This window comes from Dama dama, chromosome 22, assembly GCF_033118175.1.
Source record: "Dama dama isolate Ldn47 chromosome 22, ASM3311817v1, whole genome shotgun sequence".
NCBI lineage: Eukaryota > Metazoa > Chordata > Mammalia > Artiodactyla > Cervidae > Dama > Dama dama.
In genome coordinates, this window is record NC_083702.1 from 7,914,011 (window position 1) to 7,930,602 (window position 16,592).

The 16,592-nt window shown below is 40.3% G+C and overlaps 1 protein-coding gene and 1 long non-coding RNA gene across 2 annotated transcripts in view; one reads left to right on the forward strand and one right to left on the reverse strand.

The window, feature by feature from the left end:
* Nucleotides 1–16,592, reverse strand: part of EP300 (E1A binding protein p300) — a 64,390-nt gene that overhangs the window by 13,572 nt on the left and 34,226 nt on the right. Inside the window, exons 9-20 of the mRNA XM_061124457.1 lie at nucleotides 16,318–16,435; nucleotides 15,496–15,667; nucleotides 13,537–13,614; nucleotides 12,989–13,098; nucleotides 11,367–11,504; nucleotides 10,143–10,580; nucleotides 8,336–8,515; nucleotides 7,989–8,133; nucleotides 6,027–6,145; nucleotides 4,174–4,413; nucleotides 3,668–3,756; nucleotides 1,789–1,869 (exon numbers count right to left, since the gene is read on the reverse strand). Of these exons, the coding sequence (XP_060980440.1) occupies nucleotides 1,789–1,869; nucleotides 3,668–3,756; nucleotides 4,174–4,413; nucleotides 6,027–6,145; nucleotides 7,989–8,133; nucleotides 8,336–8,515; nucleotides 10,143–10,580; nucleotides 11,367–11,504; nucleotides 12,989–13,098; nucleotides 13,537–13,614; nucleotides 15,496–15,667; nucleotides 16,318–16,435 (1,908 nt within the window). The remainder of the gene's footprint in view (nucleotides 1–1,788; nucleotides 1,870–3,667; nucleotides 3,757–4,173; nucleotides 4,414–6,026; nucleotides 6,146–7,988; nucleotides 8,134–8,335; nucleotides 8,516–10,142; nucleotides 10,581–11,366; nucleotides 11,505–12,988; nucleotides 13,099–13,536; nucleotides 13,615–15,495; nucleotides 15,668–16,317; nucleotides 16,436–16,592) is intronic.
* On the forward strand, nucleotides 12–10,010 carry LOC133043534 (uncharacterized). Its single transcript, XR_009689719.1, has 3 exons — nucleotides 12–835; nucleotides 3,976–4,064; nucleotides 9,245–10,010. It is a non-coding gene; the product is annotated as an uncharacterized LOC133043534 (long non-coding RNA).

Sequence of the window (16,592 nt, forward strand, 5' to 3'; positions counted from 1 at the left end):
GAGGACACAATAAGAAAAAGCAACACAGGAAGATTAGCAAGTTGACTATTGTTCTAATTACCAAATGACAAAAACCCCACCCGGTAAGGAGATTATTTAAATCTAAGACTACATCAAGGATATAGCTGGTACATTCTTAGCTCCCAGAAAACGCACGTTTACATGCCTATGTTTTTGGAAATGACTTTATAGTAAATCTGTTCCCACTGACAGGAGAACCCAGTAAGACCTAAAAGCATGAATTTGTACTTTTTTCTTTTCCTTTTAAAATCTTGCCTACTACTCTTAGTGTTAGGTATTTATACCTTTGAATAGTTTAATGTTTCTAGACAGCTCAGTCTAGCAGTATGAAAGACAGTGTGTATAGGGGTAGATAAACCACTATTAAAAAAAAAATTTTTTTTTAGGACAGTCCAGTCAAGCAACTTTTTATATTAATTAAAAAAAAGGGTTCATTAAAAAATTTTCACATGGCCTCCTATCCTGAAATCTAGCCTACCACACTGCTCACAGTCTCACAAGCACAGGAGGCCACCTACAACAAACTTAAAAAAATTTAAGAGTGTTTTTAAGTTAGGGGCCTAACTCTGACTACTGGGATTCTTCCTCATAAAAATGAAGCAATTTCCCCACTGAAACTGTTTTCTCCTAGTTACAGACTCCAGATTCATCGCTACATGCCCTAAGGTCTTGCTACCCAAAGTGTGTTCAGAAGACTATCAGCCTCGAAGGACCTGGGAACTTGTCAGTAACACACTCTTGGGCTCACTGCCAACTGCAGAACTGGAAGAGGGGTTCCTAACACACTTCAAAGTCAGAGACCTGCTGTCCTAAGGTACAGAACTTGTGGTAAGGGTGCCTCCCTTTTTTGCATCAGGGAAACCTACCTAGACCTGACTTCCCTAGTTAGCCAAGGTTAGAAAATCTCAAGGCTCAAGGGGACCCAAACCAGTACCAGATCCCACCATTTTATATGTCAATGGTGACTGAAGGAAAAGTACAACTTCAAAATCCAATTTGAAGACACCAAGTTTTTCTCAGAAGCCCCGTTTTTACTAGTAACATAACAATTCTGAATTGCTATGGGAAATGTTCTGAATTGGTTGATTATAGGTTAAATTGGAAGAGAAGAATATTTAAAGGATACCAAATAGTTCTTTCTTCCTAAAAGAGTGAAAAATTTGACGGCCTGAATCTTAGAGATTAGAGGCAGTTCAGGCAATGTTTAAAAAATGTTCTTGGCATTTACCAAACCACAACAGCTTGTGGATCGCAAAAGCTCAACCAAGTCTCTTTATAATAAGTCATTCTCACAACCCCCTAAACCCCTAATGATATTATGATACTCATGATTCTAAGAATTTTGGGATTGTAACCTTTATGAAAAGGCTATATAGTGGTTATTTGTTCAATTCTCCTCAAACTCAAAACAATTAATGATGAAATTACTTTGCACTCCACACTTTCACTTTTTAGGAGAAGCTATTTCCTTGTAGAAGGCATCTATTACCATCCAGTACTGTTGGACCCCACCTAAATCAGTACTGAGAGAACTTCTGCTATGATCAAAATGTTCTCCATCTATGCTGATCAATATGGCAGCCACGAGCCACAAATGTCTATGGAGCACCAATTAGAAATTTTAAATCTTATTTAATTTGCATTTAAAATAGCTACCTGTGGCTACACCATCCTGGACAACAAAATCCAAGATCACTTAGAAGCCTGAGCACAATCATCTGACAACAAACTGAAAAGACAGTACTTTCTAAAATAATAGCTACTTACGTTTGAGGTTGGGAAGGGTCATCCCCCAAAGAAACGCTCTCCCCTTGGATTTCATTGAAACACTTCTCACAGAAATGATACCTGTCGGCAAGAAGGCCATACTGGGGTGAACTGTTCCGTTCACACAACACAGCCCAAGCCAAGCAACGAAGCCACCAATCACAGCAGGCCAAGGAGGGGGACGGGAGCAGAGAGCAGGTCATCAACGGCGACAAGGACATTCAATGATGCAGATTTATGGGCACCACAGTTTGGGTTTTGGTTTTTGCAATCAAAGCCAAGTGCAGACAACGACAAGCATGAGGGAGAAAAAAAAAAACACAAAACAAACGAAGAAATGAGGGATTGCAGGGCAACAAAAAACATAAAAGCAAGACAAGACAACACAAAGCAGAAAGCCAAGGCAAAGCACAGATTAGCATTAAATATCTCAATGGGATCACAAGTAGCAAATGATTACAGCAAATAAACAAGTCTCACACAGACCTATACCTTTTCATTTGGGTAATTAATGCTACTTGATGCAAGTAATCAAAGATAGGATAAACAAAAATCCACTACGGACATAGTACTAGGAAATAATCATCTAGAAACAATTTTGGTCTGAAAAGAACAAAAAACACCAATTTCTCTTTGATTCCAAGGAAAGTACAATAAAAAGTCTGCACAAGCAGTTAAATACTGATTGTAGCCACCTAGTTTGAGAGGAAAATGAAAGGCAGTGGTATGTGCAGACATGTGATTACATATTCCTTGGTACAAAGACTGGAAGCACTGTAGACTGGTGTTTAAAAATCCAAAAATGGTATATAAATGCCGAGATTATAGCATGAGACTATAGCATGCCAGCTGTCACTTGCTTTTTTTGAACATAAGGTGCTAATAACAACTTGAGACCCATTTTTTCTCTAGGTTTTCATGAGTAAAAAACTGTGGATTCTTACTTACAACTACAAAGCATTAGGAGAATGCAGCTAACTTTTTGTAAATAAAACAAAAAGTTTAAGTGACTTTTTCAAAGCTAGAAATACAGCTGTAGTGCACAAGTTCTGCAAAAAGCCACCACCATGGGGCTGCTTTATCCAAGTACTGACTGTCCAGCCATTATCTTACACCCCAAGTCAACACCCCATGCCAGGTACAAACTGTTGACTGATTTCACAAAATAAGAGACAAATCATGATTAATGAATGCAATCCGTGTGATTATAGTCCTTACTTTGGCAGGAGAAGAGAAGGCAGAAGTGTCTAACTTATTAAAAGCATACCATCCACTGTCACGTGCATCTTGTAAGGAACAATCCAGTACTGAGCTGTTTTTGGAGGTGTGCCTTTTGATGTACTCAACAGAGAAAAAAGCAAGTACCCTGGGATCCTCTGACTTTATATGCTCCAAGAAAAACTGAGGAATCCATTGCACACAAAAAGGGAATTATTTCCTAAAAGATACAGCTGGGTAACAAATTTCTGGTTAAAAGTTTTCTGGGTAGTTTTGGGAATTACATGGAGAGACAGACCAATTAATTCAACAATTTTCTGTTTTGCCAGAGGCTGTGGTAAGCTATAAAAAGACAGTGGGAAAAGAATGCGGAGCCTGGGACTAACCCCATGTATGCTACCAACTCATAAAGTTGCTTGACTTCTTCATGCCTTGGGTTCCTGCCTTACAGAAATACGGGCCCAGACAACTGACACCAGGCTCCTTTCTGCTAGAAAATCATATAATTTTCAAAGGCGGGACGCGAAGGCCAGAACTTGTGCTGTACAGTTGTTTTCAGGCAAGTCACACACGAACCATGACTGCATGTGTGCTGGTCCATCCGCATGCACTCCCTGGACACGCGGACACTGTGACCTTGGTCCACACAGGTCGAGCTTACCTGTTCTGATAACTGTAGTAAGTGGCATCACGAGGGATTGTGCATAACTGTTTGCCATAGCAACAGAGTGTCTGTGGAGAGAACTCCAACTGCAAGAGAAACCATTCGGTGAATATGGTTTGAAGGGCAAGCTAAAATATTTACACTGGCAAATCAGAAAGAGAACTTAAGCCTTAGTCCCCATTATGTCTCTCACAATGGGCAATTTCAGTTTCCAAAACAGTTCACGGAACTAAAACTATTCTAGTTTACTACTGTACTATTCCACCACTCTGAGGTAAGCTTAATATTTGTTATTTCTCCCCCAGTTACCAAAGAACTAAAGAGGACAGGAGGAGTTCAATGTGAATTGGCATACATAGGAAAACTAGCACATGCCAGGTACAGTGCACCACAGGTAAATATGACCAAGTCCCTAACTCAAGATGAACTTAAAATCTGATGATTCAAGCATTATAACTGGTCAAGTTTTCAATGTAATTCTTATCTGTGCAAAAATTTCTTACCTTTCTGCCACAACAGTACCCAAGGCTTTGCATGACAGGGTCAATTTCTTGTTCAAAGACCTCAGACAGCTTGGAGCAGTATTTGTACACCCGTGATGTTTTCCGATTATATAACCAAGCATTGTTGAACATGAGCCAAATGTCATCCACATACTGCCAGGGCTCCTGATACTGTCCAGTGTCTAACTTCCTCTTGATGGTAGAAAGATCCATAGGGCTCTTCACAATATCAAAGTAATCCTAGAAGGAAAAGTGACACCAAACAACATTACCAAAAATCTCAGTATATTCAAGGTCCACAGCATAACTAGCTATAACCATTTTAAATTTTCTAGGTAATGCTGAATCTCTGATGTGTCTGAATGTTCAAAGAAATGATTGATGCCCATCACATCTTTTATTTATTTAAAATCTATCTGGTTATTTGGCTGCATCGCATCTTAGTTGTGGCATGTGGGATCTGTCCTTGCAGCACACAGGCTCCCGAGTTGTGGCATGCGGGCTCCGAAGCACTCAGGCCTGGATGCGCCCCAGCACGAGGGATTTCAGTTCCCCAATCAGGGACTGAACCCAAATCCCCTGCATTGCAAGGTTGATTCTTAAGTCACTGGACCACCAGGAAAGTCCCCCAACACTTCCTTAAATCATCAGTCTATAGATATATTAAGCAGCCAGGGGCAGAGAGAATAACAACTATTTTCAACTTTCTTGTTGTTGTTCAGTTGCTTGGTTGTGTCTGACTCTTTGCGACCCCATGGATTGCAGCACGCCAAGATCCTCTGTCCTTCACTATCTCCTGGAGTTTGCTCAAACTCATATCCATTGAGTCAGTGATGCCATCTAACCATCCCATCTTCAGTCGCCCTGTTCTCCTTTTGCCTTCAATCCTAGACTTTCTCGTAACAAGCCAATGGTCTAAACGAGCAATTCCAGGCACTTTATTATAGTATGTGTGTGATCAACTTGAAGACCAAGAAGTCAAAGACCCTTAGCATTTTAGTACTAGATGTGGCCTACAGATGAAACTAAGATCATTGGTGATCCATCTATAAAAACAGAGGGGAAAAAAACAAAAGATTCCAACAGATTTTTACCCCTTGAAGTACTCCAATGCCTTATCCAACACCACTTAAAATCCTCAAGTGAAACTTGCCAGTAGTCTGGTGTATAATATAAAGGCAACTTTAAAAACAGATGAAACTAATTTGGGTCTATCTTTTCTATCATGAAACTACTGCTGCTCAACTGAAAAATAAAGCATATGAGCCAGCAATCCCACTTTTAGATATATACCCAAGAGAAATAAAAAGATACACACACAAATATGTATGTAAACATTCATAGGCATGCTATCTTCAACAGCCAAAAAGTATAAAAAATCCAAATAACTACTGACTAATGAGTGGGTAAAGAGAAACTATGTATATCCATACAAATACTAGTGGGTCATAAGAAAGAATGAAGTACTGATTTGTGCTACAATATGGACAAACTTTGAAAACATTATGTTAAATGAAAAGAACCCTGTTACAAAGAACCACATACTACAAGACTCCATTTGATGAAATGTCCAGAATAGACAAACCAGAGACTGAAAAGCAGGCCAGCAAGCTGGTTGGGAGCAGGGGGACTGTGGGCAGAAACGGAAGTGATTGCTTATGGACAGAGTTTCTTTTTTGGGAAGATGAAAAATGGTCCAAAACTGACTGTGGTGATAGTTGCACAATTCTGTTAATACAAAAAACCATTAAATTGTACACTTAAATGGGTGGTTTGTATAATATGTGAATTCTATCTTTAAAAAGCTGCTAACAAACTGTAAGAGAAATGAGAAGTACCACCCACATACTTACAGGGATTCCTAGAAGTTGAGGGTCCACAGGCTGACGAAAGGGTAGGGATTCCGGATCCTGTCGGTAAAGTGCCTCCAATGTTGGCATCAGTGCCTGTCGTAACTCTTCAGGCTTGAAAACTTAAGAAGAGTATATCAGAAATTAGTTACCAATTAAGAGAAAGAGGGGAAAAAAGTTGAGAAACCATAATATATACCTCAAGACCCAGAAAACACAAATTTCCCTACGTTGTCCCCATGAAAAATAACTAAGGGTGTTTCTATTTTCTGGTTCAGACAGATCCTTTAAAACACACTGTCTAGTCATCTTTAAATACCCTTCATGATTCACTTAAATTTCTTAGTCAGAAACCCACTTAGTCTTGACCAAGTAGCAAGAGAATCCTAAGTGCTCCAAAAATATATGAAAAGACTTTGTCAGCATATTCCAAATGATACAATGGGCAAGGGATGCTGTCAAGCAAGAAGAGTGCCCTCCCTTCACAATATAAGCGTATAACAAGTCAGAAATTAGTCCTTGTATTGTCTTATCACCAAAGGAATCAGAACCACTGAAGGCCAAGAGTCCTTCGTTAAAATATTTGATGTTTTAGAGCTTCAGGAGTAGACATATTTACTGTTTCAATGGCAAATGTTAGTTTTAATGCTAAAGGAAAAAAAAACAAAACTCAATTGTTATCACCAGAAAGATGTACTCAGTTATCAAATTATGCTCAAATGTGTTCTCAGTATGTTTCCCAAAAGTCAGGAAGATTTGCTGGTGTGTGCCAAATGGAATGAATTTATGCTCCCATTTAAGAAGTTGGACATTCAGGGTCCATCACTCTGAGCAGAAGCTTATTATTTCTTCTATTTACAAATTAATTTCATCTTCAAGATGGTGTATCTGTCAGTACGTTGAGTATTTTTTCACCACATGGTAGGGGTTGCCATGAAAAATTCAAACAAATAGATGGGAGAAGCTTGTCTCTTATAGTAATATTTTGCCGTGTTCAAAATAAACAGAATTTGAGCAAATTTGTGAGATTAGCTGTTTTAAATATAAATTTCTAATAGTAAGACTGGGTTTGTTGCAGCCTACATCAAAATCACATCTCCATATATAAAACTTTAATTTATTTTTTAGCAGGATCTTAGTTCCCCGACAAGGGCTCGAACCCCATCTCTCCTGCAGTAGAAGCATGGAGTCTTGACACTGGACCACCAAGGAGTCCCAACAATCTTATTTTTAAATAATTTTTTAGCCCCATCATTTTAAGGTATATTGTATTCATGGAACACTTTCATATATATCATCTCAGGAGCTAGCAGATCCCCCCTGAGGTAAGTCCTACTATCTGTGACACTGAAGGGGTCACTAGAGCCATAAGAAGTTCTAGTCCTAAACTAGCTAGTAAATTAACTTCCGTGGGACCTGTTTAACACTCTCTGCTTAAGCATGCTTGCTTGCCTCATTACCATTCAGTAGCATGGTTCAGAGCAGACTCTGAATCAGCCTGCCTGGACTACGTGAGCTGGGTAAGTTACTGAACCTTGCAGAGCCTCAGTTTTCCAGCCTGTGAAACAGGGGTCAGGGACCTCACAGAGGGGCCGTGAGGGTCTCTGATGAGACAAGGCAGTGTGTGGTACAGCGCCTGGTGCACAGCAGTTAACCAAGAAAACAAAGAATATTATTATTGCTATTATTTCCTGCATTTTGATCCAGAGTATTATTTAATCATTTCTGTCCTCTGAAAGAATTCTGCAAAGTTGTTTGCCACCCAGCGACTGCTGGAAACAAACACACTTAAAGGAAAGAAAATTCCTTCTCCGACATTAGTAATAATGAAGACCAGGCCCAGGGTGCCAAGCTTAATGAAATCACATGAAAGTTCAATTCCAAGGCCCAAGAAGCCCAATCTTACTCTACTGAAGTCTTTAGTTTTTCCTGTGCCTCCACGAACCCAGAGCCTAAGAAACTTACTCTTCTTCTTTGACTGTCCCGGGGCTGGAGATGACTGGGTCGCTGAAGTACTTGGCTGGTCTTCTTCCTCTTTCGTTTCAGTTTTTAATTCAGTGCCTCTCTCTTCAGTTTCTGTAGGCTCTACTTTACAGTCTTCTGCTTTAGTCTAGAAGGCAAGGTAGGAATTTTTGGTATTCCAAAGACATGTAACTGAGTAGCAGTACCATCATTATCTTATTTATTCTCCCCTGTGGATGGAGCTCAAGACCCTTTCTCATATGGAAATCAGTAAAATGAGGCCTAATTATCAGAGTCCTTTCCTGTAACATGTTTCTAACCCAAAAAGGCAGTAACTGCCCTCCTCTCACCTCTGGAATATCCTCCGGCTGAGTATCTGCTGGTTCTGGTGCCTCCACTTCCATTTTAGGCTCCATTTTCACTTCTTGTGAAGGCTGCTTCTCAGGAATGGTCTGAGAATTCACTTCCGTGCTACTAGTAGATGGAGGGTTTGATACCTGCCCTTCAATGCTTACAGCTGGCTGGGAAAGCTGGGTAGAAAAGGGTGGGGGAGAGAAAAAAAAAAAGTCCGTCTGTTACAAAACCAGAATTTAGGCTATATAACAAGATGGCAGAATAACCACCTATTTCTAAACTAGTGTCATTACACCCATTTATGGTGTTTTGGGGCTTCCTGGGTAGCGCTAGTAAAAACTTGCCTGCAATGCAGGAGATGCAGGAAACATATTCTATCCCTGGGTCGGGAAGATGCCCTGGAAGAGGAGCTCATAGCAACCCACTCCAGTATTCCTGCCTGGAGAATCCCCGTGGACAGAGGAGCCTGGTGGGCTACAGTTCACAGGGTCACAGAGAGTCAGACACAGCTGAAGTGACTCAGCACACATGTACATGCATGGTGCTTTCACGTACTCTACCTACTTGGCCCCCCTGAAGTAAATTTTGCTTACGAAAAGGAGACTGAGGACTAACAAATATTGGTTGGCTGGTTGTAGACACAACAGTCAGCAACTGTTTCTCCAGTAACATTCTGTGACAGTGCCTGGGAGGGAGGTTTCAGAAAGGACTGCCTCAGAGGAGCTCATGTTTATAGAAAAATGGAAAGAAAGTAAGAATGACTGATGGGCAATCTTTTAGCTTTAACTTCTTAGAAAAAAGGTTCATATGTACAAGTTGGGAAAATATAATAAATTCCCACAATGAGCAGCTGTTTTGAGTCATCACATTCTAATGGGATAACTAACGATCTCTATTTTCCCTAGGTCTTCCAATAACATACCTCTTAATGGGAAGTCAGTCTTTTCAGAATCTATCCTACATAGAATAAAGATGCCTTTTTGCATCCTGCCTTTTCTTACATGTGAGAGGCTAAGATGAACCAGTCACACATGAACGACGTGTTAAGAAGTAGCGATGACTTAACAGCACTTCTCAGTTTGCCAACAGGACAGAGAAATGAAGTGTTAGCATCAGCGATCAAGTGGAAAGTTTGAACAGTGACACGCAGAGTTCTGTTAATAAGGAGGCAACTGTCAGGTGTACATCTGGATCTCTGCTACACAGATAACACCTTTCGCAAGGTGTGTTTCAGGCCCTTGTGAAACACCTTCTCATGAATTTTCTAACTTTGGCTAGTACCACAGACATTCAAAAATCAATGATTCTGTTCACTTGCTCTTGAGCACAGCAGTTCAGGCTGTTTGAAAAGATTCTTTAAATATCTGTAAAATTCACGTGTGGTAATAAACATCTGGTTGCTTTTCTCCCCTTACATGCTTTCAAGCCTCTGAATACAACATGACCGCAGTCAACACAAGATCTAAACGAAATCCTTGAGGTCCTTCTATGTGAGGTATGACAGCAAAAGTCCATAAACATTAACAGGTTCTCGTCTGAGGCGGCGACAATGAGAGAAGAAATGACACAGAATAGACATGGCACAGGGAATTCCCCCGAGGTCCAGTGACAGGCTCGATGCTTTCACTGCCATGGGCCCAGGCTGGATGCCTACTCAGGGAACTAAGATCTTGCAAGCTCACCACCCCAACCCACCTCCCACCCCACCCCCCAAAAAAAGAAAGAAAAAAGAAACCGCACTGACGTAGTATAAAACTAGAGCACGGCTGACACGGTTTTGCCTAAAGCCCAGACTCTGCTTACTGGAGTTGCCGGCTGCGGAGGCAGCAGGGGGGCCGTCGGGGTGGGCACAGAGGCTGCTGTGCTTTGCTGGGACAGAGGCTGCTGCTGCGCCTGGTCGACTGAAGGAGCAGCAGGAAGCGGAGGCTGCACTTGGGGAGGAAGTTGCGTTGGTGGTGGCGTAGGCGTTTGTCTTGGAGGTGGATGGAGAACCTGCGACTGTGGGCCAGGTGGCATGGCTGGAGGCGTAGGAACAGGGGCTGGGATTGCTGTTGCTGGTGGCTGCTGAGCCCCTATGCTAGGGGGAGTGTGGTGAGGGGTGGGGGTACGACTAGGTACGGGTGAGGGTGAATTCTGATGCAGAGCTGGTTGAGGGAGAGGGGGACAGTGAATGTGGCTCCCTTGAGACCCAGGAGGCATTATAGGAGAGTTCACAGGACAGGAAGAACTGGACATTTGTGCCTGTTAAAAGGAAAAACATAACAAGATGCAATTCAGAACAGAATCAAAGAAATATTTACATAGGCAGGCTATATACATTTAACAGAAATCAGCAATGAATGCCTCCATTTCAAAATGTGTCAAAAACCCTATTACTGGGGGCCTGTCTTTGGAAAATCCAACCAGTATAGTACTTAGTTAAGCAGATGTCTCAGGTGCTGTGGGGGCATGGGACAGGCGAACATGATGTTTTCTAGTCGTCCAACGCTCTCTTCAGCCAATGGTGAAGCGCAGTCCAGTGCTCTCTTCTTTCTCTTCTGCTTCGTAGTACTCAGTAAGATACCATTTTTAAAGAGTTCACTGTTTTAAAAACTGGCTAAAATGGTTTTCTTTAAAATCTAATCTCTCTTACTCAGGCTTCCCTCGTAGCTCAGTTGGTAAAGAATCTACCTGCAATCCAGGAGACCCAGGTTCAGTCCCTGGGTGGGGAAGATCCCCTGGATAAGGAGATGGCAACCCACTCCAGTATTCTTGCCTGGAAAATCCCAGAGAAACCTGGTGGGATATAGTCCATGGGGTCACAAACAATTGGACACAACTGAGCAAATAAACCACAATCACTTTTTTCTTATTTACTAGGAAGGAGTACCACTGCTGTATCACAGAGTCATCACTTCATTTTCATAATACTATGTCTATAACTATTTTTATTAAAAGCTTAATTTTGCTGCCGTTCTCTGTAAAAGCCTAGATCAAGAGAAGCTTCAAGATATGCACAAATTTAGAACAACCATCTGTGAGACATACTTGAGACACTGGTGCTTGACCGCCAGACGGAGCCAAAGGCATATTTGTTACATTCATTCCCTGTGTTGAGAATTGAGTCTGAGGAAGAAACTGGCTCTGGCTGGAAGGCTGCTGCATGCGAGGCCCGTAGCCTAGAGGCTGTACACACACACACACACAAAAACAAAACAAAACACAGAACACCAAATTGCTTCATTTCAGTTATTCTACTAAGGCTGGAATCACCAATTAATTGCTCTGGCTCTGCTATGGGAGGGTGGGGAAGAAAAAGAAGAAAGTGGCATGAGAGCAGGAGACACTCATGCCGAGATAATGGAGAATAGCCTTACTACTTACTCTAAAGCCCATTCTTTTTTTATTTTTTAAGCCCACTCTATAAAGAAGTTACATACATGCATCTAGACCAAGGTACAGAAGTAACTGTCTTTATACACTGCTTGTTTTATAAGTGAGGAGAGCAGATCAGTTTCATGAGATTTTTGCTTATGTAGGCATTATTAAAGCACAAGCTTAAGACTCCATAATGAGTAATTATGGATACCAAAGGCCCAAAACTTCATAATCTAAGAAAGGCGTTTGTCTCATAGTTAAAATGAAAAATAAAACCCCTCATTAAACACAGCAGACCAGAGCAGGACATCCAGAAAGGCCCAATGACTGATAACTCTGAGAGGCAGGGTAAGGGCTGGGGGCCAACATGGAAAGGTGGATGACAGGTTTAGAATCTGCGTAAGGAGCAGTGAGATGCTCAAGAGTCCCTCTTCTCCACTCTTGAGAACCAGACAACTGCCCCTCCATCGCCCTTGACAGTTTCCTCCCCGGGCAGGCTCTGTGTTTGGGGAAGATAGGCATTACGGAAGAGAGATGACTTTGTCAAAGTGTGCAGACTACTCAACACTGAGTGACACTCTAGGCAATGGTGACTGGGTGCTGTTACAAGCTTTCTAGTACTGTGACTAGGTATGAACAGTATTTGGAAGCAAATCTTTCTTTTAGTGTTTATTTTATATAAATTACAATCCAGAGAGTTCCTAACTGTACAGGATCCTATATACTTTAGACGCATGTTTTTCCCAATTAAAGCTGTAAACAGCTTTCATGCCATCATGTAAGTTCTGAAATTACCACTTATGAAGCATTCCAATTTACAGATGTACCACAATTTAACCATAATGAGTCCCTTAATGTACATTCAGGCTATGGCCATTTTCTAAAACACATCACATAATACACCACCCTTAATATGAATTTTCTTCAAATTATATCCTTTTAGCATCTCAGGAATTATTTCCATAGGATAAATTTCTAAAAACAACAAATATAGGTAAAAAGAGGTAGGCGAAAATTAAGGACTTTAGTATTCACTGCCTAATTGTGGTATATGGTTTGTTTTAATCATTTCATCATGTCTGTGTTAAGGGCTAAATACAACAGAATTCTATACCAAAAAACAAAACAAAACAAAACAAAACAAAAAGACCCACACCCAAAAACAACAGCATTAAGAACTAATTGCATATAGTTAGCTGTTTAAGCAAGTGTTAGAATTTGTTGTCTCAGAGAAAAGGAACTTTAAAAAGGTCAAGTAAAGGTCAAAAAGATGACCCAGAGGTCAAACTTACCGGATTAAGTGTTCCAGTTTGAGCTAACTGTACATGGTGCTGAAGAGGAGAGGTTTGCCGGGGTCCAATAGGAGGCTGAGGCATACTCATCTGGCCAAATTGATTCAAACCTGTAATCAGTACAAAATACTAAATCTGAACACCATGTGACTGGAGAATAAGAGAGTTCTTCTTTACAATTCTATGTCATTTTATCAGGACAAATAAAGGAACCTGCTTCCAACTGTGAAAGAATCTCTGTTTCATTCACAATAGCTACAGAAAGGCATTGTTAATTAATGTATGGTCTCAACCAAATTTGGATGGAATAAATCTCATCTTGGCTAGTTGTTTTTAAATGAATGCTTGATCATTTGTATCTTTTGCTCCTAGACCTGCCAGTCAACCTGCTCTTCACCCTTCCTCCCTCCCTGGGCTCCTAATCTAAAAGGCTTTCTGATTTCTCAAGTAGACAATCATAGTACCTGCTGCTGAGTGACAGCAGGAATCAAGGCGACAATTTTAAGCTTGTAGCACACCAGGAATTCTGTTAAAAACAAGAACCTTACCCGGCTGTGGGGTCACCCGAGGCATCATCTGGTTTGGCACACTGCTGCGGATCATAGATGGATCGGGGAGAGGGCCATCTAGAGCAGAATAGAGAAGTGGTTAGAATCACACCTTCCAGGCAGCTGTTCCCGTTTAAATAAGAGTAGTAACTTAACAGAATTCAGTCTATCAAAAGAATAAAGGTTTGAACTAAAGAGGAATCTGGAGAAAATGCTTTTCTGCAATACAAGAAAATGCCTCGAAATGGTTTTAGTCCACTTCTTTATGAACCAGTGTGCTTTTGGTGTTGACAGGAAATAATATATGAGATCTTATATTTAAAAGACTAATGCAGTATTTAATATGCTGTCATTTGATTAAGCCTGATTATTTCACTGGTAAAAAGGATATCTCTATAGACAAGAGCCACAGATTTTGTCCAGTGACCAATTTTGATTGTGTACCCCCCAATAATGTGTTTTGATGTATACACGTCCAGTGTGAACACTGACTTTAAATAATATACATATTATACTTCACTATATATCATGTACCTCTTAAATACAAAAATAGAAATAATTAAGAATCATTAAAATCTATATGGTCTAAAATCACCTTTTTTATGAAAGGTGGTTTGCTTGGTTTGCTCATTAGTTATGTTTATGGTTAAAAAAAAATTGGATTCTTCTACAGTTAATTTCTGTGTATTGGATAAGAGAGGGATCTCATTCTATAAATACGCACTTAGGGCTACTCAGTTCCACTAATATTTGTTCTTGCCTACACTAGAATCATTGTATTTTAAAATAAGACTACAATTTAATACCTGACAAACTTTAAACTTGGCTCAAATTTCTAAGAAATTTCTAAGTAAACTGCACCAGACTCAAGCATCTCAAACTGACCCACTTGTCTCTGTGTCTCAGTTACTGCTTTAACTCAAACTATCAGCACTGCAGCAGTGTCCTCAACTCTAGTCTCGACTTTGTTTCTGAACAATTGTTCTACCTATCTACTAAAAAAAAAACAAAACAAAACCCAAACCCACACATCTGCAATTTTCCCTTGTTAATGGGGCCTCCGTGCATGTTGCTCTCTCTGCCAGAAATGCTGTTCTCAATTCTTTTCACCATCATGGTCCAATGAGAATATGTATCTAGCACACCACAGTTAACACATGAGGCTGCTGAAAGCTCTCCACCTGACTACTTCAAGACCTGTGGGGAGTGAATTTCTCAGCCCACTCACCATCCACCAATGGCCTAAGAGTTGGTACCTGCTGGCTGAGCTGGCACTACTTACAGGTAGCCAGCTTTTCCTGACTCAAAAACCACAGGTTTTCCCCATCACAGCTGTTCACGCATCATTTAAACAGCCTGCATTTTTCCTATTGTGTACATACACTATATTTCATTACTTGGAACCTAGTAATGAGTCAATACATAACGGAATGCATAATCATTTTGGCTATTCAGTTAATTCATTACCTTAAGAAGGCTGCTATAATCCGAACAATGAAACTGTCAAGATGAATTTTACATGATTCTTCTAAGAAAATAAACAGTTCTTAGCCTATGGACATATTGGGTCAAGAAGAAAGTGTGACAAGTAATCTGATACTGTTTAGGATGTATGGAAGCCAGTGAGGTGCTTCCCTGATGAGTCTACATCAATTGGCTGCCTGCCACATGCAAGTCAGTAAAAACCCATGGGCTATCAGTTCCTAGGTGTCACTATGAGAGAAGAATACCTTTGGCACTAAAAATGATGCCATATTGTTAACACATGTCAAGTAACAAAGTCTAGGAATCTTCAATATACTGTTTACTGTTTTTACTAGAGAACGAACTAAGTTCTTTGGAAAGGCAATAGTCATTTGAAAGCTCTAGGAATAGTAACATAAGCTAATGCAAATTAGTGAATTTGGTTAGAAACCATTTCATTTCAGTCTCTCTTAAAAATACACAGAAAGCACTTACTAGAAGTCATTCCCGGTTGTGGCTGCCCCATGTTCGGCCCTGTGTTCATAACTGGCACCATGCTTGCAGCACTGGGTAGCATGTTCTGTTTCTGCAATCTAGTCCTTCGCTTTTCTTCTAGTTCCTTCTGGATCTTATAGATCTTCTCAGCTAGCAGGTGGTAGTACTCCGCCTTTTTAAATTTTGTTGAGATGAGGAAAAAAGATGAACTACTATCAGGTAACAGAAAAATGAACTAAGAGCAAATATCTGCTTCATTTAAAAAAGGCAAAAATGAAAAGGGAAAAGAAGCATTCGAATCTACTTTCTTAGACCATTCCAAATATGAGCTCACATTTAAAATGATCAGTGAAAAACTGCTATATAATCAATCTACATAGTAAGGCAAGACTTCTCAAAGTACAATTCCCAACATGTGCAAAGAATATGCTACTTCTTAAAGAAGTGCCAATATAGAGAAGAAAGTTCAACTGATACAGAAATACTACTCGAGATGAAAATACTAAGCAGCTGATTCACCACCATATTCCAGTGAAAATAGCACGGAGCATGGTAACAGCTCAACCACTTTTTAGCTGCCAGAAGGACAACCCAGATAAAGTGCCACATGCGTGCGCTGTATTAAGAGGAAAAATGTAAGATTCTTGACATACACTTTGAGAAAAGTGTTTTGTTATCGCAACTCCACAGTGCATTACAGGACAGAATGGCTAAAGGGTGTCCTCTGAGGTACAGTGTTCTGTGTATGTGCAACAAAGAGGAACAAAAATAAACACCAGAAGAGGTCCACTTTTGCTTTAAATAGAAAAAACAGATGCTCACTCGATTGTTTGCCGATTCATACATGTCCCCTTCCACTTTCCGGGCATATGCAACTAGGTTTTCCATCCGTCTGTCTTTTAAAGCAGCAGGATCCGGAGTGGGAAATATGGCTTGAACGCTAGGAATATAAAATCCTACCACTATTATATCACGTCAGCTTTTTTTTCTCATCACAGAAAAACACAGTATTTTAAATATTTTCCTGGTTAGTATTTTGTCATTTTTATACAATGAATACTTTAGGTAAAACTTTAAAATAAGGCTTGAGATGTGTT